Source organism: Syzygium oleosum, unplaced genomic scaffold (genome assembly GCF_021117445.2).
Source record: "Syzygium oleosum isolate NSW1041296 unplaced genomic scaffold, Sole_v2.1 Sole_v2.06, whole genome shotgun sequence".
NCBI classification, from domain to species: domain Eukaryota; kingdom Viridiplantae; phylum Streptophyta; class Magnoliopsida; order Myrtales; family Myrtaceae; genus Syzygium; species Syzygium oleosum.
The window spans coordinates 5,233,498-5,261,213 of NW_026607490.1; the positions used below are offsets into that span (position 1 = coordinate 5,233,498).

Consider the following 27,716-nt stretch of genomic DNA (forward strand, 5'->3'; position numbering starts at 1 on the left):
GGTATATCAACACCTTTATGAAAAGGGTTTTCTCAAAAAAGTGTTCCCCCGGCACTTGATAAGAAGCATAAATCTACTTTGAATTTGTACTTTATTCATACCATGTGAAGAAGATAATTCAACATTCTTCTATGCCCATTGAAAATTGCTCTTTTTATTTTGAGATTCTCGGTACACTCGTTAACAAGACCTTTATAAATAAGTAATTTCAAACATAGATATTTTATTGCTTCACAATTCGCGATTTTGCTTGGATGTGTCTTTTCTCGAACACGGGAGTGTACATACACCGAAAGGAGGGGAAAAGTGCCAAAGAAGTCTTAAACCTTTTACATTAGTATCAATTTAGTCCTAAACCTTTTTTTGGTGCCAATTCAGTCCTAAACCTTTTGCATTGGTGCAAATTCAGTCCTAAACCTTTTTATGGTGCCAATTCAGTCCTAAACTTTTTATATTCGTGCCAATTCAGTCCTAAACCTTTTGTTTTTGCGTCAATTTAGTCCTTCCAGCCAATTTTGGCTGGATTTTGCTGACGTGGACGCTGACCGGCCAATCACCGGCACTGACGTGGACAACTTTAATAATATTTTAAAAAAAAATTTGAATTTTTATTTATTTTTTCCCTCCCCTCCCTCCTTCCTCCAGCCGGTTGCCGGATCAGCGACCGGCTAGAGGCCGGCGAGGGCGGCCTTGCGCTGGGTGAGGCCTGACCTCGCCAGCGACGGCAAAGGCAAGCCTCGCCATGGCCTTGCCTAGCCATGGTGAGGCTCGAGCCCTTGCCGGCGGCCTCTGGCGAGGGCTTGAGCCTTGCCATGGCCTCACCAGTGGCCGGCGAGGGCGAGCCTCATTGGCGCTGGCCTCTGGCCGGTCGCCGGTCCGGCGACTGGCTGAAGGAAGGAGGGAGGGGAGGAAAAAAAAATAAAAAAAAAATATTAAAATTTTATTAAATTGTCCATGTCAGCGCCGGTGATCGGCCGCCGGCCGGCCAGTGTCCACATCAGTAAAATCCGGCCAAAATTAATCGGGAGGACTAAATTGGCACAAAAACAAAATGTTTAGGACTGAATTGACACCAATGTAAAAGGTTTATAACTGAATTGGCACAAAAAAAAAGTTTAGGACTGAATTGGCACCAATGTAAAAGGTTTAGGACTGAATTGGCACAAAAAAAAGGTTTAGGACTAAATTTGCATAAACGCAAAAGATTTAAGACTTTTTTGGCACTTTTCCCCGGAGAAGGCCTATTCATGAGTTGGACAACAAGCACGACTATGTTACTGGAATTAACGCCACGTTGCCATTGTTATACCTCGCAACTAAAATAGTGATTAGACCAGATGTACATTAGCGAAACGATAACGAAATTCACTCTTTTCTTGGGCTGTAATATTGTTCTCGTCTCCTTCCTTTTTCCCTTTTGAAGAGTTGTATCGTTCAAGATAAAATGCTGAACTTCCCAATTTGCTTATTCAATTGGCCAAGACTTCCTATAATGCTCGAAATTTTGCCCGACCCCCACCTAACCATCAAGCTTTCGCAGTCTTGTAAGGACCGAGTGTCGAATATGAAAGGTGAAGAAGCAGGAGCAAACTACTCAAAGACCAAGCACTAATCCAAAAACTTTTCTTCTTTAATAATTGTATTTGCTTTGGATTCCACATTGAGATAATGGAGGGACACCAATTTTCTCTACACAACCCTCTTTACACCGCACAAAATGAGCTATCTCTGCTTTTACATGCGGACGCTAGATAAAATGGCCTATTAGCCCAATTGATTAGAACTTGATCTAACTCCATTTGGCCGGCGTATTAGATTGAATAAATGCACATCACATTTTTGATACGCCATGCCACCAAGTGCAAATTATTTTCGTTTGACGCTGCCCATGTACTTATATCAGTTTGCCTTGGTCGTGCATAAACGAGCAGTTCTCCGAAAAAAGAAAGATTCATTTGATATGTAGTGATTTATGATAGTATCAATTCCATTAAAGTTATGTCAAAAGTGCGTGTTTGTTGTAAGATGCGTGCCATGTTGTGTTCTTACATGGCCATATCGATAGGTTAAGGTCTTATAAGTTGAATTAACCAGATTCAACTTTTCTCGTCCTATCTTAGAGTATTCATTTACTCAAAATTACTCTGCTTTCATTTCCACTTTCCACAAACGGGCCAAAACTTTTTTGGAATAGTATTTAACATCCTTCGTTTTTTATTTCACGACCTATTACGCTACATCTAATTTCTATATGTAGATGGTTCCTTCGCCCTTTTGATTACGAAAAATTCTATCCAGATTTTTCCTAAAGAATTCAATCCACTATTTGGTAACTCGAAATAATTATTCCTAACTTCTACTTCCTACAATTTTTCCTCTAAAGTTAGAAATTCAAAGGTGCTATTTTAACTTTAAAAACTTACAAAGTGTATTTCACACGTCATTATTTGAATATTTTGAAAGGTTTCCGATTTTTCGAGTTAAATAGAATTTAAATCGGCAGCTTTAAAATCAACAAGAACTCAGAAGTAAAATTTACGTCCTCTATTTTCCACGAGGAAAATATCATACATTTTTAAATGAAAATTTATCTTTAGTATTCTGCAAACATTATAAAAAAAAAAGGACAACATAAATAAATTAAAAAAGATGCTAGAAAGGTTTTTGGGCCTGGGATAGGCCCAAAAAATTGCGGGAAGATGGCCCGGGCAAGAACGCGGCCCGGGCCTGGAACTCGGGCCGTGACAGGCCCAACAAGAAAACGAGCCGGGCCTTTCCGGCCCATTTACCGGGCCCAGTAAGGCGTCGCCGGCCGACGGCGACCGTTGCCGTTTCCGCTTTTTGAAGAGCTCGCACGTATCTTCCCCGGGAGAGAGAGCTGTAGGGTGTCTGCTCTCATCATCCTCCACGTCGAGACCTCCACCTGATCGCCACGGCTCTCTCATGGGGCTCCACCTTCGACTTCAAGGAGCTTCCTTCCCCTTCTCGAACGCTCTCTCTCTTCTTCGTCTTGTCAGCTTCGTCTCTCCGAAGAAACCCGAGCTGAAACAGCTGGTCTTCTCTCTGTTTCTTTCCCCTGCAGTTTGCGGTCTCCAGCCTCCACGAAGACGCCATTCGCAAAGAGCTCGGTTTCTACTCAAACGGGTCGGCTGTGACGACGGCTTTCGACGTCCCCGAGTTTTTTCTAGCCGCGCGGTAGAGTCTTCCCTTCTCTGATCGGCGCGTGGCGGCGTTGTTGATGCCTCGTTTCCATTGATCATCGTAGTCATCTGGCGGCTGAGAGCGAGTTCGTGTTCGACGCGAGATGTTGTCGATTCTGAGACGAGAAGCCGCTGCCGGATGCTCGGATGCCGTGGTAAAATTCTTCGCGTGGCGAACGTCTGCTTCGGTTGTTTCTTCAAGCTTTCGAGAGTAGATTAGATTTCCTCTGGTTTGTTGATGGTTGGAAGCTTTTACTGGTTTTACTTAGTGCGGAAGATATGGTTCGTTAGGTTAGTAGTCAGTAGCTGATTTCAAATTCGATCATTCTGTTGCAGTTGTTAAGAGAGAGGCTGCGGAGGAGTTGCGCCGCAGCGACAGCGCGGTTACGGGGTTACGCTACCGCGGCGAAAGAGGTACTGCGCAACTTTACTTTGTCGCGTCTTCCCTGATTTTGAATTGAGTCTCTTGTCGATAATCTTTGCCTAATTGCTTAGCCAAAACAAATGACTGATCGTATAATGCTATGTAACTGGGCGTGCTTCTGCTTCTCTTCGATTGCTTTTTAGGATTTAAGACTGCACGCTAGTGCTTTTTAGGCTCCCTGTTCTGCAGCTGCAGCATGTTCGCTTGTTGCTCAAGACTGCACGCTAGTGCATGATGGTGGGAGGTTATGTATGGGAAAAAAAGGAATACATTTTGAGAGGAATGGAGTGATTATTTAATGAAGTGGATATAGTGGTAGTGCGTAGTTATCAGATATATACCCATAGATAATCTCTTAATCATCCCATCGAATGAGTGGAAACAGGTGGTTAACTCAATGAAATGAGCTTACGAAGTAATCAGGGTAATATTGGAATGTCCGAAAGTGAGAGTGTTTGCTCATTGATATAGATATTGATTTAGGCATGTGTTTGATTTCTCTCCTGTACAAATTCATTGTGTCCTTCAGAAAGGGTCTTTACTTCATTGATAAGTGCGTTATCATCTGCGCAGATGACTGTGAGAGAGGCTCTGAATACGGCGCTTGATGAGGAAATGTCTGCAGATCCTAGAGTCTTTTTAATGGGTGAGGAGGTGAGACGGCAAGACATTTATTCTACATGTAGCAATATTATTTGCTTTCTACTGACCCTGTCGTGGGTTTCTTTTGAGTCTAGGTCGGAGAATACCAGGGAGCCTACAAGGTTTGGATTGCTAATCAAAGAAAGAACAAACCGTTTCTGCATTCTTAATGTCAAGAATACTTACATCTCTATGTAAAATTCCATTTCCATCATTCAGCTTATAATATTTTGTTATGTAGATATCCAAAGGTTTATTGCAGAAGTTTGGACCTGAGAGGGTGGTTGATACTCCAATCACAGAGGTAATTCATTCTTAAGATATGCTGATTCGCATGTGTATTTTAGTTATTGCCTTATAGAGGTAACAAGGCTAGTGTTGAACATCATTTTAAATAGTAATGCTTAATGGAATCATGACCTGACTGTTCCATGTGTTTGTCAGGCTGGTTTCACTGGAATTGGAGTCGGCGCTGCTTACTATGGTCTCAGGCCTGTCGTGGAGTTTATGACATTCAATTTCGCTATGCAGGTTATAATCTTGAATCTATAGACTTGTAGAATAAGAGCATTCTTCATAGAACCATGTGCATTGAATGCTGAAAGGTAAATGCGATCGGTTAATTGATCACTTCATTCATGTTATAACGTCCTCAGTTGCGAATCTTAATTATCGGTCTACTCTTTATTGTATTTTACTATCTTGGCAGGTTGATGACATTCAGCTTAGATCACTAGATTTCTCTTTGTGAATGTCATCCTGAGTGTGGATCTGTTTTAACTCATCTTCAGAGATCCGTGTAATATTTGCCTGTTTTCCTGCTGGAAATTGATGAATATGCCAGTAACTGCAGAATTTGTTATGGATATAAAGATGTGACGGGAGCAGGAAGGAAGTAGAAGGAAAAGAAAATGGAAATTGTGATTTCCCTTCCTTTTCAGATATGCATTGAAGGGAAATTATGTGATGGGAAATGGAGTTTATTGATAGACCAAAATATCACATGCATCGCAATTGTTTGCCACCTTTTACTTAGAATGTTCTTAAATGGCAAAAAATATGAAAGAGTTGTCCATCATTACCGTCCATTTCTCTTCTATTTTGAAGAGGAACTTTTGTCATAATAAAGATTAGTAATTTTCTCCATTTCTCCCCAATTCCCTTCTTTTTCTTTATCTAAACAATGGGATCATTTTCCTCATTTCTTTTTTTTTTCTTTCACTTCCTTTTAATTCCTTCCAACCAATCAAGAAAAAGATGCTAAACAAAGTATAAATCAGTTGATCTTATCATCTTAAAGGCTGACATGAGAATGTTACATTCTCTTGTTTGATCATGAGAAGATAGTCTGGAAGCATTCTATGTTCACTAGATGAATATTCGATGGGAAAGGAATCAGCATAGATTTCTTGATTGTTTACCAGTCTAGTTTATCTTATGGTGCATGGTTTTGAAGACTCGAGAGGTATATTGAGCTTTTAAATTGTTCAATAACTTCATAACAAAGGTACACGGACCTCCATTCGGGAATGCAGTGTGCCATTTCGTTTGTGATTCATGGTTCTGGTTTTGGAAATATTCCTGGTTCTGACTCATCGTTCTCTTTACTTACACCATTTATATGACTTGTTATAGTGACCTCGATCATCACTTGTTCTGCAGGCAATTGACCACATTATAAATTCTGCTGCAAAGATGAACTACATGTCGGCGGGCAACATATCGGTCCCTATAGTTTTCAGAGGACCTAATGGAGCTGCAGCAGGAGTTGGTGCCCAACACTCTCAAGTACATAGACCAATCTTCCTTATGCATATTTGCATGCCTTAGCTTGTCTACTGTTGCTAAACTCACCGCTTTTAAATCAACATGTAGTCTCTGGATCATCTCCACTCTACAATCACCACACTTTTTTTTTGGAATCTGTGCAGTGTTATGCAGCATGGTATGGCTCGTGCCCGGGTTTAAAAGTGTTGGCACCCTACTCATCGGAAGATGCTCGAGGACTGCTAAAAGCAGCAATAAGGGATCCTGATCCTGTTGTCTTCCTTGAAAATGAGCTGATGTGGGTGACTCAGTGTTAGCTGATTGTCTTTTCCCCTCATCATGTTTTTACAGACCTCTATGTGGTTTTTTTTTATTCAGCTATGGGGAGCGTTTTCCTGTTTCAGCAGAAGCTCTTGATTCCAGTTTTTGTCTTCCAATAGGGAAGGCCAAGGTTTAATATCCTCTAATTTTATGAGACTTAATTGAATTTCTGTTCTTACCTTTTTCTCTCTGAGTGACTGTTGTTCTTACTTCAGTAGAATTCTGTTGAACACACACTCTGTCTCTCCTTCTAATGGTTACAGATTGAGAGAGAAGGAAAGGATGTCACAATTACCGCTTTTTCGAAAATGGTTGGCCTTTCTCTCGAGGTGCGTGCTGCTACTATTGCTTGAAGATGTCAGTGTGCTTTAAGTCCAGATTCTCTGTACTCATTTATTGAGTGTGGCTGGCTTTTGCACTTTTATTGGGTGATTATCATGCGTTGCAAAGACTTGGCTGAATCTTACAGTTCTTCAGTGGAATTCACCAGCTGGTGGTATGCATTGGGAATGTGACTTACAATTTCAGCTTTCACATAGCCAAGATGAGGGACTAACATTTCCCCCTCATAGTTGGTTTTCAAATCTTTTGCAACTGGATGAGCATCTGTTTCCTTGAAGTGGTGTTGTACTTTTCTGTAATTCTTGCGTACAGAATTTTCTATAGTTCTTGGAAAGGTTGCATCATTTAGTCGGGTAAAAGTGCTCAGATGAAAAATAACTGATACGAATATCCAACATAGGTAAGAGTCCAAAAAGAACCAGTGTGAAGAAAAAAACTGATCTGAAAGAATTTTTTGCTTTTGGTAGAAAAAAGGAGTTTAAGGTGAAGAAACTGTAGTGTTCCTTGGTGTGAGGCAATGCAATGAGTTTTAGGAGGATTTCATCAATGTTAAGTGACCATGGTTGTAAGAAAATTATTATTCTATCACCTCAACATGTGGCGGAGCTGAAAATTTTCGGAAGGTTGCCCAGGTTTGGCCTGGGGTCTCTGGGATAGCTGCATTTATACTTGCATGCGAGCGGCATTTGCAGTAATCTTCTCATGTTTCTTTCTTCAATCAGCTGGGCATATTCCTTTCTTTGTTTCTTTTTGTCTTCCTTCATTTTGAGTTCAGAGGTTTGAGAGAGAACTAGTTAGAAATGACCTGGGGTTTAATTTTCAGGCAGCTGAAATCCTTGCAAAGGAAGGAATCAGTGCGGAGGTAAACTAAAATTGAGAATTAGTGCGCATGTTAGTTGTCCAGTACAAGCGATCCCTAATCATTCTGAAGCAGGTCATAAATCTGCTCTCAATTCGACCACTGGATAGACCTACGATTAATGCTTCAGTCAGGAAAACCAGCAGACTGGTGACGGTTGAGGAAGGGTTCCCCCAGCATGGTGTTGGCGCTGAGATCGGGTTTAAACTGTTACTCTGTGATGCATGATTTATTTTGCGACACAAGAAACATGGTATGGATATTTATACTTTTTGCCTCTTACTCTGAGCAGCATGTCGATTATTGAGGACAGCTTTGGTTATCTTGATGCTCCGATCGAGAGGATTACTGGGGCCGATGTTCCCATGCCTTACGCAGCAAACCTGGAAAGAATGGCTCTTCCTCAGGTTACTTTTTGTTTCGATGTATTTTTACTTAGCAGGTTTGCGGCAGATTTTCGTCCATTTGAAAGCTTTTAAGATGGTGGCAATGTACATATCATGTCAAACATTCTCGACTACCGCATAATGTTGCATCTAATTATATTCCTTAATTGATCGGATTTTCCTTCATGGCAACTTAACTTAGCCTTGGTTTTTTGCCTTGTGCCCTTTGATCCGATTCTCAAGTTTTGTACAGATTGAGGACATTGTGCGGGCTGCAAAGAGAGTGTGCCACAGATCTGTACCGATGGCCGCAACTGCTTAGGCTAGGAAACTCTGCATACAGAGTTTTCGATCAAACTTTGGTTTGCCCCTGTAATTGGACTTCTTCAAGAGTCGGGAGTTCTTTGTTCATATCGAAGTAAATGACTTGCCTAGTTTCCTTCGCCGCCTGTTGCGTTTCTTACTAGAGGTGGAGATGTCACACGTAATTCTTCGCATCTTGGGTTGCGAACGGCTGAAGTATGGCACTTGTGGAGAATCGTTGTAACCTATTGAGATCCACTTAAAGAGCAATAATTCCTATAATCCTAGTAACTCAAGTTTGGAAAGTGTAAACTTTACTATGCTATCATTGGGCAGGAGAAAATTAGAACTGTTGTATAGTCATCTTTTTTTTTTTTGGTAAAGATTGTATAGTCATCTTTCATATGCATCAAACTGAATACTTAAGTTAAATTGCTTAGAGCTGGGAGGCTCCCCGACAACGAGGGCGATTCGAGCCGGCTAGTTCGAGGCAGACAAGTATTTCGAAATCCGCTTCCTTCACTAGAGAGGTCAGTTGCCACTTCTGCCTGCACTGTTGGTTTTGTGAGATTAGCGTAGATCCGCACGTTGATTCTGTGACATCCAATGGATTACATACTTTCCATTACAAACCTTTGCACAAATCTCATTGATTGATCAGTCGAGGAGCGGAGTTTGTAATATAGGTCCGGAAAAAAGAAACACGATGTTAACGAAATTGCGTTTGCAATTTCTGAACCTCCTTCCTAATTTCGTTGTATCCATAAGACATCCGAGTTCCAACAGAAAAACACCGCCTCCGCGACTCCTTTACTTAGCAATTTCTTACTTCTATACATATCCCAAACTCAAACAGGAGAAGAGGATCCTCCTAGCTTTTTTTTATGTATGTTAAAGCTCGATTCGAGCGTTTTCTTTACTAGGCGGTCAGTCGCAGCTCCCGCTGGTGTCGTATCTCACGAATCCCATCAGCTCTGGTCCTTCCAATCTTGGATTGTTCACGTAACTGCATATAAAGAAAGCCAAACACCTTCAAAACCAGAGTTAAATCTAATCTGAAACCAAAAAAGAGATAGAACAGAAAAAGATTGCAATGAAAACAAATTCTGAGTAACCTTTGTTCGGAGAACTTGGAGAAGGAGCCGGAGGTAGGAATTGTACCGCACAAGTCGTTGCTGGACACGTCTCTGTGCAGGTTTGGGAGTGTGAGTTAAGAGAAGAGAGCGAAATGAAGCAAAAAGGGTGAGAGAATTAAAGTGATTCGGGCTTACAGGATCTTTAAGTTGCCAAGTTTGGTAAGCTCTCTTGGGATTCTTCCACTCAGTCTGTTCCTGTTCAGTCGCCTGCGTAAGACAACATTGCGTGAGCCGACACCCCCTCAAATTATTTGCTTCTGTTCACGTTTTCCATGAGAATGGCTGTGCCACTCATAAATGACAAGGGTAATGTATGTCCCCTTGGATTCATTCCCAGAGATCGAAGAGCTAAGTTGTTCATACACAAATTGAAGAAGAGTCGCGCTAACGAGTGCTTTAAGGGCATGGTGATAGATTTTCAAGTCAGTTCATCAAACATGTCAAGAACATCCACAGAGATTATTATGTTTATCTCTAAGTGATTTGGATGAGTTTGTTTAAGACATTTACATCCCTTTTTCAGTTTTTCCAAATTGGATGAACTGTTTATGCATGGTGTCATCTTATCAGTATGAGAATTCGCTTAGATGTTCTCCTACACAACTGTTTGTGCCTTTGGAACACCAAAAATTCAAAATATTACGTATATTTCAACAAATTATGAAAAATTTACATGAAATCTCTGTGTCGCTGTTTGTATATTGTGAAAGTTCTTTGGGTTCGGTATAGCAAAAGTTAAAAGTATATCTAAACGCTCTCTTTAATAGTTTTAAGCAATGGGCCTTCCTAATAGTTGTGTGTGTGTGTGTGTGTGTGTGTGTGTGTGTGTGTGTGTGTGTGTGAGAGAGAGAGAGAGAGAGAGAGAGAGAGAGAGAGAGCTCACAGGAATTTGAGATTAGAGAGCTTGGAGAGAGAGGCAGGAATGGAGCCGGTGAGGTTGTTGTGATAGAGATCCAAGCTCACAAGGCTCTTCAGCCCTCCAAGCTCCTTTGGAATTGGGCCCTCCAGGTAGTTCATGTACAGCTCCCTGCATTGCATAGTGCATCCCCACCAAACACATTCAATTTCCCCAACCTATGAATTTATTGCAAAGAACCCAAGGACCGACATCTATCTATCATGGTCCAGGACCATAATGACACTTGACTGGTTTTTGAGTGTTCGATGGGGGCAAAGTTAATTCACATCAGCAACAGCCATCGTTCTATTAATTGTCCTCCAAAAAACAGTTGCAAACCCCACTTCTGCCCTTCCCCCTAGCCCTTTTGCCTCCCCTTTGAACTTGTATCAGAAAGATGTTCAAGATACCAAACACTTACCTCATCTTGCATCCCCAAATCGTATCTCAGTTAGATCCGCATAATAAAAACTTGTACAAACTTAGGTAGTTTGAGTTACGAAGAGACTAGCTTTGCCGTGCTATTTTGTTTGACAAAATGACAACCTTGTAAATCTCATATGACTAAGGCAATGGATTGTGAGGAGTTTCACTTACAGATACTGGAGACGCTCGAGCTTTCCCAGTTCCGGAACCAGGCTCCCCGACAGCTTTGCATTCCCGAGGTCTCTGCACGAGTTTGATTAAAGCCATCAATTTAACACCCGTTTTCTTTCTTTTGCTCAACAACTCTCCACCATTATCGACTTATTCTTGATTTGCAATCAACCCTTCAGCGAAAGTAGCGGAGACAAAACATGTACACAGCTCGGCGAGTTCTCTTTTTTGCATCAAGCCCAGATCGATATATGTCACTGCTGCTAAATATTCCGCATGCACTTTGGTAAAACAGAGGAGACATGCATGAAGGAGATTGTGTAGAGGCAAAAATGTTCTTATTCTTCGAGAGAGAGAGAGAGAGAGAGAGAGAGTTACAGTCGGGTGACGCGGTTGTCGCCGTCGCAGGTGACGTGAAACCAAGTGCAAGGGTCGACGAGAGTTGGGTCCCAGCTCTCAAGAACGCCGTCCGGGTCCTTCACGGCCCTCCTCAACGCATACAGAGCCTCCCCTGCTCAGGTCATTTCAATCACAGGAAGCCATTGATACACCATGAACACGACGACACATCTTTCTTCCCCCCTTCTTCTAAGTAGTTAAGCGGAAAGCCGTACCTTCTGAGTTCGCGCTGGCGGGGGCCGAAGAGGAGGAGAGGATCAGGAGAGCGAGATGAAACAGGAGACAGATCGCCATCGGAGGGTGCAAACTTCGAACCTTGGAGCTTAGGAAGACGATGGAACCTGCAGTTATATAAAGATGAGAAAGAGAGAGAGACAGAGAGCAGAGATGAAGTGTTTTAAAATGAGAAAGCTGGGAAGCCAAAAGGAATCAAGAATCTCTCTGTTGGGTTGAGGGGGGAATTATCATAGAGCCCATAAAAAGGGCACTGCTCAGTGCTCACCACTTTGAAGTAGGAGGAGGCAGAAATGGGGGAAGAACCAAAACCCCAAAAGACTATTATATAGCTGAGCACGACCCTTCACATTCACAGTCTCAGCAGTGCCAAAATGAAAAGAAAATTTTGATGATTTCTATTCTTTCGAGATCACAAGGACACTTGTCCTGAACAGAGACATTTCTTTAATTGAGAAATTTGTTAGATGTCGCAATTTTCCACAAGAGGATGTCTAAGTAGCATGAAAACATTCTTGTTATTTCATAACCCAGGGGGCGTTAGATCTGGAACTGGAAAACATGGAAGCATGGAATAGACAAGGTTTTTAACTGGTGAAAAGAAAGAGGTGGGAGTGGTCTCCCTAGTCATATTTGACTTAATTTCATGCATCCCAAGATTTGAATGTTCACGTATGCCCTCGAGGATAGATGAGTACAACGTAATTAGAACAAAGGACTATTGTAGTTTTGTTTTGTTTTGTTTTGTTCATGTGAAGTCACGACTTTCAAAGTAAGGGTGCAATGAGTCAAATTAGTCATGAGCCACTCGAATTTGACTCGGATTCTTTTCAAACTCGAGTTGATTTTTAATAGTTCAAAAGTGTTTAGTCCAATTGAGTTCGAGTTTGAAAATATTTGAATCGAGTGACTTGCAAACCTGAATAATTTTATTTCATGTAATCTGACTAATTATACATGTACAAACATAAATATGAATAAGTAGACGCTAGTTTGTTTTAGTCATATTTTATTTTTTATAATTCGAGCTTGAAATCAAGTCTAGTTTGAGCTTAACTTTATGACTCGAGTTGAATCAAGCTCGAGAGCTTATTCGAGTTGAGGTCGGATTTGCAAAGTAAATCTCGATCAAGCTTAGGGCAAGTAGGAGTGTCGAATATTTAAGTCAAGTTGAATTCGAATATTTTAAATGTGGCAACTCGAATCAATTGGTCTCAAATCGGAAGCACATAGCTTGAAAGTTCTAAATGCAGTCATTCAAATCTAGATTTCTTCTTTCATATATGAATATGGTGTTTTAGATTCTTTGAGCACCCTACTAGGATAATCCTCCTGTTCCATGCATACCGGATCATTACTTGGGACACGATCTGTGCTCCCGAGGTAATCCCAAGAGAATGTGCAAGCATGGTGATTCAAATACAGGCCTTGAGCGAGGATTACTTTTTTATGCATCGTGTTAAGTAACAATTACTTATATCGATGAAAGAAAGATAAAGAGATCAAAATGTATCCAAAGAGAAGAGGACCTCCTTGTGTAAAGTAAGCATCGAGAAAGTTAGGCAACATAAAAGAACGGTCCCACTAAGAAGAGGACCTTCGTCTGCGTAGGAAATACATTACGACAACAGAGGGTGTTCTTGAATGCACATTCTTGAAAAGGTTGCAGGTGAAAGAAGACCAAAAAGACACGGGGAAGAAACGCTCCCCTCCTGGGTGCTCCACTGCTGTTGGGTGTTTGACTCCTGCTTCGAATCGAATCTGACTCCAGTCTCCAGCAACAACAGCAACAACAAACGTAATTCTTCATGCCCACTTTGGAAGTGCGCACTAATTTGAAAAGAGGCATTGGCACGAGAAGAATCGTTTGACTTCGAGATCAGTGCTGCGTCGGGTGGGCGTTTTCCCTGCGTTTACCTCGGCCGATGATCTTTGTCCAGATGATGTTCTTGAGAATGTGAATCTTGTTCCCACTTTGTTCCCACTATCTTTTCCCCTGTGCTGAAACTTTTCCTTCTCGTTTTTGCAAATAGAAATGCTTTAGATTCTCGTAACCTGTGGCGCTGTTTTGCCGAGGAAAATGCATTGATGTCTTCGTGATTTAGTTGGATGACATTTGTAATTCGAACCCAAAAAGAAAGAAGAAAAAAAGAGAAATTGGAGTTCAACCGAATCTCAGATGTACATGCATGGTGCTTGGCATCCATTCTTTTGCAGTGCTGACCAATGAATTGGAGTGCAAGTAGTCAACTCCACCAGCTGCTATAAAAATAAAAAGGATTCATAGAGGATGCATCTTCACTATATGACCTCTACGATCTCTATAATTGATACCTTCAGTTTCTTTTTCATTAGCCGGCTGTTTTCTTTTTCCTACTACGTAGTCAACAAATTGATTAATGGGATAAATTCATAATCCTTTTATTGAATAAACATTTGGATAATTGTATACCTTATTAATTAGTAGGAGTTAATTTATTTTGTCTAAGTAAATATTTCTTTTGTAAAATAGATTTAGATATTTATAGGGATCACTAATGAGGAGGAGCCAAGTTTATATATTTATGAGACGTATTTCGCCCAAGTAATAACTTCTTTTGAGATTTTTTTCATATTTATAGGGATCATTAATGAGGAGGAGCTAAATTGATATATCTCTCTCTTTCGCTCGCTCTAGATATATACATAGACAGTCGGGGCTAGGCTAGCTAGGTCCAAGAAGGATTTGTGCTAGATTTGTTCATTTTGCCCTTTGGGCGTAGGTGGACTTAATGGACCGCCTGCTCATTGATCAGGTCTATTGATTCTCACTTAAAGTTATCTCTAGATGGAATAGGATTTGGTTACATTTCAGACGAATCTATATCTACGTTCACCAAAGGTTAGTCATTTCAAATGCACTTCGCCACCCTCTTCACAACTTACATATGAAAAGCTATCAATCGAGCACCTAAAACCTAAAACCCTAAACCCTAGCAAACATTTAAAACTAAAACCCCATCGTCGGTTGATATTTTTAGTATGCCTATCAGTAATATTTTTGTCACTTGACACTTATGGTCTCCTCTCCAGAGAAAAAGAAAGAGTCAAAAGGGGAAACGAGAGTGAAACAGCAAGGGGGACAAGGGTACGATCTTGGCCATCGTTCGAACTGAGGTGGGTGAGGTTCGAACGAATTGAGTGATTAGCGAGCTGTCATGAGTCAAACCTACTGACTGACTATGGTAACTTTAAATATTGATTCTGGCTGAGCTGCAAATGCGGTGATGGTAACAATACAAGGCTACTCGGCCAACTCAATCGAGCGTCTCCCTCTCTTCATCATCCGAACACATGAGCATACGCTACTAAACCTAATAGTCAGGAGTGCTTTGACTAATCCAAGGTTAGGCAGGTCCACAAAAAGAAGCAAAACACTCATTCTTGCCATGTGAGGAGACTCGTCTTTTGATGTTATTTTTGCTTTGGTTCCATTTGGGTCGATCCTCTCCCCACGGGCCATCTTGAGGCCAACCTCATACTTGTGTTCATCTTTGTTAACCCGACAATGGATTGTCGTGTGGGACAAACAAAGATCGTTTGTAATTTCAACCCGGTCATGATTTTTTCCTCCCCCTTTTTCCCTTCTCAAAAGAAGTGACTTGACTAAGCCATGCATAGCACTGATGGTAGAATCTCAGCTTTTTCTTCTTTGATCTTTCGAACCTCTTTTGGGTTCGATCGGAGTTGAGGACAGATAAAAGTGGGTTCAAACCAAACTATGAAAAGTCATCTCGCATCTGCATAAAGCATAACTAACATGATGAAATTAAAGAGAGTGTAATAACTCTATGGAGCCTTTAAATTTGAAAGGAAATGGGGATTCATGATCGTTTCCAAAGTAAAGTAGGTCTCTGGAGCTAACACGAACTAATAAGATAAGGCCGGAACGACGAAATAAAACCCGAGTTGATCATTTACACTTCTCATTTTTGGGCGATGAAAAGCTCTGCATAAGACTCCAAACATGCGTTATCACGGGACAACCAAGCAAAATCGAAGCTGATGTTGACCTTTAAAGTTCCGGAAGAACCCTATTGAGCATTATCCTGCCTATTTGAATAAGTTGATTTTTCATTGAATGTTAGCAATAAGAGCATGAAAAAGTTAAGATAGCCGTCCCCAAAGCATGAAAAAGGAAGCGTGGCTAATCATGACACACACCCAACAACCTGAAAAAGGTGGTCCGAGTCGCAAGGGTTTGGTTAGCTAGCGACCATTATGATCTTTATAGTCGCTTGGATGTGTCCAAATTCGAAAAGCGACGAGGAAATGGTCAAAACTGAGGGAGGGAAAAAGGCCCCTTTCTTTTTTCCTTCGGTTTGAACAATGAAGGTGCTGACCAACTTTATCACCAACAAGGCAAACACCTTTCTAATGCCTTTCCCTCCAATTTCCATGTCAAATCTGTCTTCCGTGAGTTGGTCCCGGTCCACATGAATAGTTTCCATCCCAATCATTTTAAAAAATATTAATTGAGCCAAGCATACCGATGAATTCACTTTCAGAAGACGAATTTTGAATTCTAAACAGGAGAAATGTATTCTACATGCAACACATGCCCAAGAAATGACATTTTATCATCGAATACATGCCCAAGAATGATGTTCTATTACTGATCAAAAAATTGGTACATTACATTTGTGAACGTACCTTGATGTCCACAGATTAAGTGCCCTCTTTGCAACAATCTTTAGAGAGATCTTCCTTGGGAGTCACGGTTTTTCATCGCTTGAGAGAAGAGTCGTAGAAGGAACAAACGTAATCTTCCCTTTTGTTATGTTATTGATAACCGCTATCTCTTTTCATTTTTTATTAGATAATATTTTATCTTTTATTTTGAATTCTTAAGTAACCGCCATTTGAATATGGGCTGGGTTAACCCCACATAGGCGGCCCATACATATAACCCAACATCCATCACATAATACAGCCATAGGGGTTGAAAACTCCTTAAAACTCGATAAGGTAGCGGAAAATGGAAGATAGAGAAAAAATCGGAAATGTAATTATTGATATGTTCCGACTTTCTTCGGTATAAGCGGGCGACTCGGATGATTATCGATCACATCGTATGATCGTAAATTTATTGGAATAAATATTGGAAATGCCAATCCAAACTTTATTGTACTATGACACGACGGTTCCATCGTAAATTCATCTACTTGCTTCCGATCTTAGGATCCTGCATTATGGTTGTAACCGCATATCCTTCAAGAGACAAAAAAGAAATAGCATTTGTCACAGTTAACATCTATTAAGCATGTGATGAATTGGTACTTGTAACTGGGACAAGAACTGGCATGAACAATTAAAGAACGGAGCAGCAAAAATAAAAACCCTAATTAAACGAGATCATGTAACACATATTCATGTGTACCTGTGGGATCAGCAGGGTGGACTCTCCCTTGGAAATGGTTGTCAGATACATTCCTGATGAAATCACCCAAGAAAAGATCATTCATTTCGCTTTTTCTTTCTCTCTTTATCACTATTATTATCCATTTTTTTGGGTTCTTTTGTTATGTGTCCAAGCATGAAAGAACTCACAGGGTCTGCAAATCGCCCCAGAGAACAAGTTCAAGCACCTCCTTGGGTATGGTCCCGGTCAGCTTGTTACTGTTCAGTGTCCTGAAAAACCACAGCATAGGAGACAAATTCCCTCATGCCTTTGGACTTTCGAATCTGAATGTTTAGAAATGGGAAGATAGATTACTGTTTGGTGTGGGGTACGTACATGAACCTCAAGGACTCCAGTTGGCCCAGAGATGCAGGGATTGGGCCGGAGAGTTTGTTCTGGTGAAGCCCCAAGCTCACCAGCTTCTTCCAGTTCCCCATCTCCTTTGGAATGGTCGCGGTGATCTCATTTCCGAACACCATGCTGCCAGATTTGTGGATCATATATTGATATGAGCAGATGATACGAAAATAGACGTATGTTTTCCATTTGATTTCTTCTTATGCTGACCAAATGTTTAGCTGAGAGAGTTTGCTTACAAGTACTGCATATTAGCCAGGAGACCCAACTGCGGGATCAAAGGTCCGGAGAGTCCTGCATTTCCGAGGTCCCTTCAACCAATAACACAGATCACATCGTTTAGCAAGTCAAACAATACTCCGGCAAATGCCCTTAAGAGAATTGTTTAGTCCCCGTGAATCTATATCGCACGAGCCCAAATCTATGCAGGGTTCGCAACATTTTGATAGATCTTATGTTGGCGATAAACTAGAATGATCCTTAAAACGCTAAACAAACACCAACGTTTAGGAGCTTTGTAGGAGTGAATGTAGAAGCAAAACCAAAAGCTTACACTCGGACGACGGAGTTGTCGCTGTTGCAGGTTACATGATACCAGGTGCAGGGGTTCACCAGAGTCGGATCCCAGCTTCCTAGCACCTTAGAAGGGTCCATCAGCTTTGTCTTCCATTCATACAACACATCTCCTATTGTTTTTTTTTTTTTTCGGCACAAAAAAACTTCAAAATTTAGTCACAATGCTCATATATAGATCAAGTCCATATTCGACTTAAAAATGGTAATTTGAGAAGATATTGAACGGACCACGACACCACCGGTGTCGATGGGGAACAACATCGCGATTGAGTTAGAAAGAATCTGAAGATGAATAGGATGTCAATCCTAAGCAAAATTAGACAGTAAGAAAGTGAGGAATGGAGAACGTACCTTCCATGTTACAATTCGCAAATTGGATAGCAATTGCGGCAACAAGAGCCATAACTACCATCTTAGAACCCATCACGCCCAAGTATACAAGAAAACCACAAACTCCTCCTTGTGCATTTTACATGAGAAGATACGTCCCCCGTTTATACTTGCTAAATTTTGTTGCCACTTGAAGCTACCATAGCTAGGGAAGGATTCAAAACTATGAATTTTCATCACTACAGATCCCGACTATTACGTTACATTATTGACTATCTCCGTCCTCTTCCGATTATTTAATCAGTAGTTGAATGGAAAAGCTTCTGCAGATTGGATCGGCTGACTGAAAGTAACTTTGAATGGTCAGATAACACTTTCATGTCGCCCCATGTCATTGCTCGCTCTTCAGTCCTTTGACTACAAGGCATAGCACCACCAATGAATGCATGAATGAATGGATATCAATCTACATGGTTCTAGAATTGCACATGGCCAAGCGCAAAAAGTTGATTATTCAAATGATAATTTGGGACACATTCCAGAAGCGCCATCTTTGAATGCTCTATTGTCAAACTCCAATGGTCAAATAACGATCAGAGTCATGAACATGTGCATTTAACTTTTACTTCAAAAGTCTACTCCTTTAAGAATTGATTATCTGAAATCTCTTACTAAGGACAAACGCATTGTCTCATGTGAGTTCTGGTCCTTGTCTGCTGCAATAAGGGATAGAACATCAACATTAACTTGTTGCCCAAGCGTCTCGCATACCAAACAGCAATGACCAAACTGTGAAAGAGCAACAACCCACATCACGATTTATTTGCAATGAACAACCTACTCGTCGAGTAGTGTACGCCATACAGGTACGCTATACACTGAATTGATCTCCGCATTTAAGAATTTCGTGTCAGCGACCCCTTGAAAATATTCAGAAGCCAAAAAAGTGAACTCTGTTAGGTAGGCTCAAAATTGCTCAATCAGAAATTCATCTCGTGTCAAATGATAAAATACCGCTCGAATTATATAGTGTAAATTAAAGTAGGATTACATATATTTTGACAAACGGAAAAGCACCACCTCATTCAGGTGCGAGTTCAACAATCAGGAGCTTCCTCACGAGTCTTCACAAAGCGGCCTTTCACTCGCTTCCTAGTATCAGCTCTGGTCTTCCTCGACTCATACCGTATGTGCTTTTCAAATCTGTCCATAATAAGATTTAGTTTAATAGGTGCTACATATTGCATGTGAGTCTAGATGTAGCATGCCAAAGAAACAGGGAATAAGAGAAGCAATTACAGAATGTTACCTTCGAGTTTTTCTCTTCTCCTTGTAGCGGAGCATGGCATCGCCTCGGTGCTGAGCCAGCAACTTCATGTCGGCTTTCGATGTAACCACTGTTGTTGCGCTGTCATGATTCACGAGCAAATTTGGTTCTCCAACCTCGTATTCTTTTGAGCAAACCGAGGCTTCATATTTAGCAAGAGTTGTACCTGATGTGGGTTTGGGTACTAAATGGATATCACTCTCAATTATTGCCGAACCATGCCTTGCAATTGGGTTATTCAGAATATTCTGTAATTTGGCCAAATAATAACCGGGATTAACATCCATGCTGATCAATTCTCTTCAGTTCAGTCCACTAAAAAAGATTCTCAGTGTGACAGTATTCTAAAGTCATTAAGCGAGAACTAGGCTGAACAAATTGTGTATTCTCTTCGCATTAATTTTAGAGCAAGCAAATTCTTCACCTGCCAGCAATGGAAGAACTGAAGAGTAAGCATAATTATGGCTGAATTGCAAAATTCTAGGTGATCATCATGGTTAAGAGCCAGAGGGGAAGAGTAGGTTTTTCCATCAGGTTTAATTGTCAAAAGAAGCTCATGATCTCTGAAAGCGATGGACAAATACTTTCACAACTATTCTCAAAGATCAGTGAGGATCTCCCACTAAAACCAATCACTAATCTGTTTCCTTTTCTAATAAAGATCTTGTATAGTAGCAGGCTAAACAAGTGGTTGCCCGCTTATCCCAATCTTGCTTTATCAACACAAGAAAGTTATTTTGTTCCTTGGAAATTATGAAGTCGCTAAGAATTTCTTTCAGTTGTACAATTAGAAACTCCAGCAAGGTTTTGGTACAATGTTTTTCTGTCCATTTCTAACTTAAGGACAGGACAGGGCATGATAAAAAGCAGGCTACAATTGAGATAAGAAATGTCGCCTCAAGTCCAGACAGCAGCAACTACATACTTGAATTGACCAAGGCTACAAAAAACTGCTACTTATGATTGTTTCTCGTTAAGAATATACAGCCAAACTTGATTCTGACTGACCATAATGAAGGCGTAGAATTGACTCTAGCAAGCAAAATCAGGTCATGAACATAGGAAAAGCTTACATTCAATGATGCAATGTCTTCGTGCACCAAAGAGCAATTCATGTGGTACAGTTCGTCTGAGGCTTTCGACGTTAACAAAGGCACTTCTCTCATAAGTTCATCATAACTCTTGATCATGAAGCCTTCGCTGTTTGTACCGAATTCAACTTCCACTGGGCCAGGTTCTTCGTGACCCCTCAGCCGTCCCAAGTTAAAATCCCATATCTGCCGTATTCACAGCCTAATCAGCATCAAAGAATGTAAAGTATAGCAGTCCAATCAAGAAAGGAAATAACTGGGAATAAAAATCGCTCTAATGGGGGGAGCATGTAAGAACAGGCATTCCCTAACTATTATCACATTGACCGACCAAAAGGAACGAGGAATCCTACTATTTCACATTACAAGGATGAATCTTGCCGAGTAACCTGGACACCCATGTCTCAAGAGAAACCAATTCTTCAGAGGACCAACCGATGGTTTAGCTATAAACAATGGGCATGTAAAACTAAACCAGTGACTTCATAATTCATCAGAACCACACTGAACTGAACATCATGGAAGCTTGTGTTGGCAATTGGCATCATTCGATGAGAAATATATCAGTGAAGATGCAAATTCAACAGAAAGAAAAGGCGAGCAAAGCTGAAGCAAACAAGCCAGGCATGAACAAGAACCGCCGATCAGAAACACAAAAGAAGACCTGAGTGGTTTGATTGCTAGGATTGCAGTCCCAGATCATGTCCCTCTCGAGACTCTCTTCCCAATCCCTCCGAGACGTCAACATCAGCAACGACTCGAACGACGCGCCCTGACCCTCCAACAACCGCTCGCACCCACCATCGCTGCCGTCCGCGACCTCGCATTTCTCCGCCGCGCTCGGCGTCGCCGGCCCCAGATCCTCCCCTCCGCCGCCACCGCCCACCGAACAATCCCTCTCGAACAGCTCCACCAGCTGCTTGCGCACGGCCTGATTGCGCCTTCCGCATTGCGGGCTGCGGCTCTTCCCAATCTCCTCGGACGACCCCGACGCCTTGTCGTCCAGCACCGTCATTTCTTGAACGCCGAACCACGTCTCCGAGGCCAGGCCCCACAGCGAGGCGAGCTCGATCGAGGACGGGCAGCCCGAGAATCCCTCGGCGGCGGCGGCGCCGCGGGCGTGGGAGGCCGAGGCGGAGGCTGAGGCGGAGGAGGAGCCGCCGCCGCCGCGGGCGTCGAGGTCGCAGCCGTGGCAGAGGGCGAGGTTGCCGGCGGGGCGGAGGGCGGCGGCGGGCTCGGAGGAGCAGGCGTCGCAGATCCGGGAGCGGAGGTGCTTGCGGGAGAGGAGGTTAGCGGAGTGGACGAGGCGGTCGCAGGGGAGGCAGAGCCTGGCGGAGTCGGCCCCGCAGTAGAGGACGGCGGCGCGGCCGGCGCAGAAGTCGCAGGGGGCGGCGGCGGCGGCGGCACCGTCGCCGGAGGTTCTTGATCTGGGGCGGCTCATGACTCGACGACGGCGAAGATCATGCGTCGTTGATTCCGGGGACGGAGGAGGAGGAGGAGGAGGAAGGAGGACTTGGGATTCGGAGTGTGGAGAAGAAGGTGGTGATGGTGGACTGGTGGACTGGTGGACTTTCGATTTTTCTTCTTTTTTTTGGTGTTCATGATTTTATAAATTCACCTCCATTTTTTCTTCTGTAAATATTGCCCAAGCAAAAAATGCAGGCGGAGTGAAGAATATGTCACTTACCATTTTAATCTCTTTTTTTTTTTTGATGAGAAAGGTGGTTTTTTTTTTCTGATTAAAAAGTCATTTAACGATTTATGTGTCGAAAGGAAAAAAAGATATAGCTAGATATCAAACCGCAAAAGTAATAGAATTTTAGACTTTTTCTTTCTCGAAATATAGAAATCGGGGTATTATGTTATCTTTTTGGAAGAGAGGCAATGAATTCTAGAGTTCCCAAAAGTAAAAATCTAGATAAAAAAAATTTATTGTTACTTTCCACCGATTTATGGAAATTGGTTTTATCCTCTTTTCTCCTCCGTCTTTTGTTTTACATGAATGAAGCAAATTAACCATTGTATATCATAAGTCACCTGAGTGGGTTAGGATCTCACCTTAAGATCAGGAAGGCAGATGGATGAATCCCGAGCTCTTTATCTTGCCCCGCCAATCGACGCGTCTTTATCGGTGTTGCTTCGATCCATCTTCGGGTGCCGAGTTCGAATCCTTCTATATCTACTCAGTTCGAGCTTACCCGATGTCAAAAGAAGGGATCCTGCATAGGCGCTCTGTGATGGGTTTGCCTGCTGCAATCGATGCAAGTAAGGACAACACGGATTCCCCCTACGGTTGTAAAAGAATTTGTCAAATGGTAGATGATAGACATACTAGAATTAGCGGAGGGAAAATGACATAAATGGTCTTTGAACTTTGACTAAAATATCAAATGTGATCCCTAAACTTTAAATTTATTCGACGTGATCCTTAAACTTCGGACTAATGTGCAATATTGTCCCTGAACTTTTAATTTGTTCAATGTGGTCCCTAGACGTTTTGTACGTGTTCAAACTAGTCTTTTGACTATATGAAAATGTTTAATTTTGTTCCTGAACTTAAATTAATTGAAGAATAATATTGGATATTTCCATATAGTCTAGGAACCAGTTTAAACATTGACCAAAAGGAAAAGAAAGTTCATGGATAACATTACATATTGAGCTAAAGTTTAATGATCATATCGAACAAATTAAAAGTTTAAAGATCACATTAGATATTGAACCGTGATGTAGAGATCATTCATGTCATCGTCCCGTTAGCATAAGGTCAATACGAATTGACATCCACGTCATGGAAAGGGTGATTGAGGTGCGGAGAGAAATTAAATATTGCTAAAAGTGGAGCCCCCCTCGGGAGAAATATCTCCTAAAGGAACTTTTGGCTGAGCTGGCGTTTGTTGCGAAGTGGCTGACCTGACCAGTCTCGGCATCTTCCTTTCCTCCAATAATATTGGATGCCCGTCCCTGGCCCAAGGGCCAACTTTTTGCAAAGAGAAATAAATCTTGAGGAAAATAATAAAAAAAAAACAAAACAAAACAAACATTAGCGATAATATTAGTGAAAAAAGTAAATGTAAAATAAAAATAATCAAAATTTTGGGTAGATAAGCCATAAGAGAGTGAGGGGACCACTAGAGGAATTTATAAATCGCCACCACGTGTCCTCCACCTCTTTCGTGTAATTATTAGTGTGTTTGTTTGAGAAAAAAAAATTCGTGAGTATTTAATTTGCTGAAAATGATAGGTCAACGGGTAATCACTTACGGTCAAAGAGAATAGACATGCTTAAGGTTAAGAAAATAAGTTCTCTAACCTAAATAGAGAAAAATATTTTCCTAAAGGAAATCGTTTTCATTTATCGTGAAATTTGCTCCAAAACAAAGTCACCTTTCGAGAGAGGGGATTCGCGATAATCTTGGTAAATTACGCCGTTGTCCATAGCGTTCTCTTCCGATTGCCCTTTCAATTGTATTAGAATGCCACCTAGGGGTGAGCATCGGTCCAAGGTCACGAGACTGACCCTGGACCGACTTAACCCAGCCAGTCCTAGTCTGGTTCCCAGGGGGTTTGGGTTGGTCTTTGGTCCTATGATCTAGGGGTGTCAATGGGTCGGGTCGGGTCAGATTTCTATGATACCTGACCCAATCCGAATCACAGGGAGTGCATGCTTTTCTCTGACTTGGCTCGACCGAAAACGCATAGAACCCGAAGCGAAAATCCGGGTCTGTCCGGATCGGGTCGGGCCGGGTTTTTGGGTTTGCAGGTGGGGGGAGGAGCAGGAGGAACTCGGATAATGTCTGGACCCAACAGCAACGACAGTGCTGCGTCGTCGTCCCTTCCTCCTTCCTCTTCGGATAATGTCCGGACTAAATCGAATGCCACGGCTTCTCATTGACCTCCGGAAAAGCGGAACAGTACTCAAGTCCCGGTGAATTCTGATAAAGATCCAATTTTTAAGCCGAATCGACCGTGAATGCTTCCTCCGTGAGCGTAGCTTCACCGCCCCGCGAAACGCTACTTAGAGTTCCGCCGAGTTCGCCGCCCTCGGCGCCGAAGCGAGGCGAAGTGAAGGACGCGACGCGCAGCGCAAAGAAACGTGGAAACGCCAAAGACGATGGCGCCCGAAGTTCCGGCGTAACCGATGAGTGTTGCCATGCCGAGTTCGTCGGCTAATCTGACCATCTTCCACCGGCTTTCGAATTGCGGGCCTCTTCTTCTTCTTCTGGTAGTAGAGAGAGAGAATCGGAGTCCCGCGAGAGCGCGTCAGGAGCTTTCCCTTTCCTTAAAAGGATGATCGAGCATCGTCGCGACTCGGATGGTGAACTCAGCAGCGTCGAGACCTTGAATTTGAGCCACGCCAGTTCGATGAGCAGCAGCTCCCACTGACGCCCTGGCCATAAAGCCACACCGGTCCTCCACCGACTCGGCCTACTCCACCATGGTGAGAGAGAGAGAGAGAGAGAGAGAGAGAGAGAGAGAGAGAGAGAGAGAGGCGGCGATGGTCTGGTGAGGAAGAAGAAGATGCGAAGCGAAGAAGAAGAGGAGGAGGAGAATGTGCTGCGCTAGGGTTTTCTAAGTCACGGGCCGTCTGTCAAAAAAGTCCGGTCCGGACCGACCCGGCCCGAAATAGGGATAATATTCAAAATTTAGAGCTATTCCCAACCTAGAGGAGGCCCGCCTCGAAGAAACCCTAAATTTCCGGGCTGGGCCGGGTCGGTCCAAGCTGGTCCGGGTCGGGCCGGGCTTTTTTGACAGCCCTACTATGATCCTTGGATTCTGTACTGTGCGGGTTTGTTCTCGGTCCTGGGAGTTTAGGATTGGTCAAACCCGAACCAACTCTGTATATTATATATTATATATTATATGCTTTTGTCTATTTTAAATCCTAGCGTCTCCTCCTCTGTTCTCTTCTTTCTTATGCAGTTCAGTTTGCCATGTAAATAAAAAGTATAAAGTAACCTAGCCCTAGTTCGACAAAAAAAAAAATAGAAACCCTCTTCGCTCGTCTCCACCTCGCCTGCCCACCTCGCCTGGCTCACCTATGTTCGCTCGCCTCGCCGCTCGCCTCTCTTTGCTTGTCTCACTCGCCTTGCCACTCACCTCGCTCGACTGACAACTACAGCTCAACTGGACAAATATACTTTGTTAAGTATTAATTATGCGTGTTGTTTATTTTGTTTTTAGGTGTTAGGAAGTTTAAGTGAATATTTAAGAATGAACAAGATATGAAGTTGTATAATTCATGATTTATATTATGTATTTTGAAGTGTGAATTTTATGTTGTTACCTTATCTTATATTAATGTTTGATATTTACTGGTTTTTATAGTTTGGCTGCTTAATGTCGCGTTATTGATGGATATGTAATTTGAAATAGTATGTTTGTCTTTTCAAGGAATACAAAAAAATGAAACAAAAAAATAATCGATTGATCCTGGGTTGACTTTAGAATCGGACCAGACCCATAGGGTTGGTCCGGTCCTCAGTATCAGGCTCAACAGGGTCAATCCTCAATCTCAAAAAATGGGAACCAACAATGTGCGGGTTGGTCCTTGGGTACCCATAATGCCACCCGCATTGCCGCGATTAGCAAAAATTATTTATTAGTCAAGGGAAAAAGCTATCAAAAACCCTAAACTATGTCTACTATGACACATTTACAATAAACTTTTTTTTGTGACACAAAAAATCCCAAACTTATACTTATGTGACACATTTACCCTCCGTCAAAGTTTTGTCAATGAGAAGCGTTAAAAATCTGTCTTCATGGATGCTAAAAAGGAAACGGTATTGATATGGCACTCACACGGCTTAAGTGAAATAAAAATGATATTATTTTTGCTGAAAAATCATTTAATGGAATCTTGATGGAGGGTAAATGTGTCACATATATACAAGTTTTTATTTTTTTATGTCACTGGAAAAAGTTTAGAGTAGATTTGTCATGGTGAGCGTAATTTGAGGTTTTTAATATTACAAAAGAAGTTCATAAGGAATATGTCACGTGGGCATAATTTGGCCTTTTTTTTGTTGCTTTTTCATACGAACAAATTCAAAATCTATAGGTAATCGCCCATCAGGATCAGGGCTCTGGCTAACGTCTTACTAAATCCATAAATTAAGTAAGTAAGGTATTTCATGAACTAGGTTTTTTTTTTTTGGTCAGAATTTCATGAACTAGGTTATGCCTACTTCAAATGGACTTTTTATCCTAAAAATAAACATCCACATATTTATATCAATCATGAACAAACATCCAGGCCTTTCTCTACGGCTCTCACTTAAAAATTGGCTAGGTATTTCTCCATAGCCCACGTCCAAAAGGATGACTTTGCAGTACTCTCTCGATAAGATATTTGATTATTTAAAATGGTAAAGTGCGAAATACCCTTAATTACTTCTGTAATTCTTAAAACTAACAAAGTCTAAGATGGTCTGAGTGGTCGGTTTTTAGGTCACTTCCTAAAAGCACTCGCAAAGTGGGGTCTAATCCTCTTCATTCTCAGGCAAGCTCGTCGCATGTTTGCAACAAACTAGTTACGATGTTAGTCCAAAAGGAAAGCTTAAGGTATGACAATATCAAAAAGTCGACGGACCTAATTACGATAGAGGGAGGTGAACATCTAGCTCCATGTTGCGGATTCTTAAGGCGACTTAAACGACGTGTGCACGTTGACATACTTAATGAGTTGATTGCAAATCACGAGACTAATTAGAGAATAACGAAAACAATTCGTATGATCTATAGGTTATATATATCGAGTCCATGACAATCGCTGATCAAACATACTCGGCCCCTTCAATACTCTAAATCACCATTTGATTGGCCGATAGATAGTTAGTATTTTGAAAGGCAAACCGAGCATTTCTCCTTTTTCTTTAGGGATAATGACACAAATAATTTCTAAACTTTAGTCCAATGTGCAATGTGGTCCATTAACTTTTAATTTGTTCAACGTGGTTTCTGAACTTTAGCCTAATCTATTTAGAGATCCCTAAACTTTAATTTGTTCAATGTGGTCCTTGAATTTTTTGTATATGCTCAATGTAGTCTCCAAAATATATGAAAATGTTCAATATTGTCATTC

The 27,716-nt window shown here is 41.7% G+C and overlaps 4 protein-coding genes and 1 long non-coding RNA gene across 10 annotated transcripts; 2 read left to right on the plus strand and 3 right to left on the minus strand.

The window, feature by feature from the left end:
* The first annotated feature begins 2,875 nt into the window (after positions 1-2,875).
* On the plus strand, positions 2,876-8,350 carry LOC115680217 (pyruvate dehydrogenase E1 component subunit beta-1, mitochondrial). Of its 5 annotated transcripts, none has more exons than XM_030603982.2 (14): positions 2,876-3,355; positions 3,537-3,614; positions 4,198-4,278; positions 4,362-4,388; positions 4,508-4,570; positions 4,711-4,797; positions 5,929-6,054; positions 6,198-6,331; positions 6,412-6,484; positions 6,618-6,683; positions 7,520-7,558; positions 7,631-7,755; positions 7,848-7,962; positions 8,195-8,350. In XM_030603982.2, exons 1-14 carry the CDS (start codon positions 3,305-3,307, stop codon positions 8,261-8,263), a joined length of 1,134 nt encoding a protein of 377 aa, XP_030459842.1. In that variant the 5' UTR covers positions 2,876-3,304; the 3' UTR covers positions 8,264-8,350. The 5 variants fall into 5 exon arrangements, with proteins under 5 accessions (XP_030459842.1, XP_056168583.1, XP_056168585.1 ...); XM_056312608.1 differs by having other exon boundaries at positions 4,529-4,570; XM_056312610.1 differs by having other exon boundaries at positions 8,185-8,322.
* Positions 8,351-8,537: 187 nt separating this feature from the next.
* On the plus strand, positions 8,538-9,024 carry LOC130138440 (uncharacterized). Its single transcript, XR_008816839.1, has 2 exons — positions 8,538-8,595; positions 8,629-9,024. It is a non-coding gene; the product is annotated as an uncharacterized LOC130138440 (long non-coding RNA).
* LOC115680218 (leucine-rich repeat protein 1-like) lies at positions 8,879-11,804 on the minus strand. The gene is made up of 8 exons (XM_030603984.2): positions 11,777-11,804; positions 11,490-11,615; positions 11,254-11,386; positions 10,876-10,947; positions 10,264-10,407; positions 9,516-9,587; positions 9,360-9,431; positions 8,879-9,250 (listed from the first exon to the last, which is right to left on the minus strand). The coding sequence occupies exons 2-8, from the start codon at positions 11,566-11,568 to the stop codon at positions 9,172-9,174; spliced, it is 651 nt and encodes a 216-aa protein (XP_030459844.1). The 5' UTR covers positions 11,569-11,615; positions 11,777-11,804; the 3' UTR covers positions 8,879-9,171.
* A 4,729-nt stretch (positions 11,805-16,533) lies between these two features.
* Positions 16,534-19,067, minus strand: LOC115680219 (leucine-rich repeat protein 1-like). Its single transcript, XM_056312613.1, has 7 exons — positions 18,233-19,067; positions 17,859-17,991; positions 17,545-17,616; positions 17,285-17,428; positions 17,098-17,178; positions 16,928-16,980; positions 16,534-16,758 (listed from the first exon to the last, which is right to left on the minus strand). The coding sequence occupies exons 1-7, from the start codon at positions 18,303-18,305 to the stop codon at positions 16,709-16,711; spliced, it is 606 nt and encodes a 201-aa protein (XP_056168588.1). The 5' UTR covers positions 18,306-19,067; the 3' UTR covers positions 16,534-16,708.
* A 147-nt stretch (positions 19,068-19,214) lies between these two features.
* Positions 19,215-22,166, minus strand: LOC115680115 (zinc finger protein CONSTANS-LIKE 14-like). 2 transcript variants are annotated; one of them, XR_008816838.1, is made up of 5 exons: positions 21,294-22,166; positions 20,612-20,815; positions 19,705-19,786; positions 19,521-19,619; positions 19,215-19,414 (listed from the first exon to the last, which is right to left on the minus strand). XR_008816838.1 is itself a non-coding variant. In XM_056312607.1 (4 exons), exons 1-4 carry the CDS (start codon positions 22,068-22,070, stop codon positions 19,309-19,311), a joined length of 1,353 nt encoding a protein of 450 aa, XP_056168582.1. In that variant the 5' UTR covers positions 22,071-22,166; the 3' UTR covers positions 19,215-19,308. The 2 variants fall into 2 exon arrangements, 1 of the variants encoding a protein (XP_056168582.1); XM_056312607.1 differs by having other exon boundaries at positions 19,521-19,786.
* Positions 22,167-27,716: the final 5,550 nt, after the last annotated feature.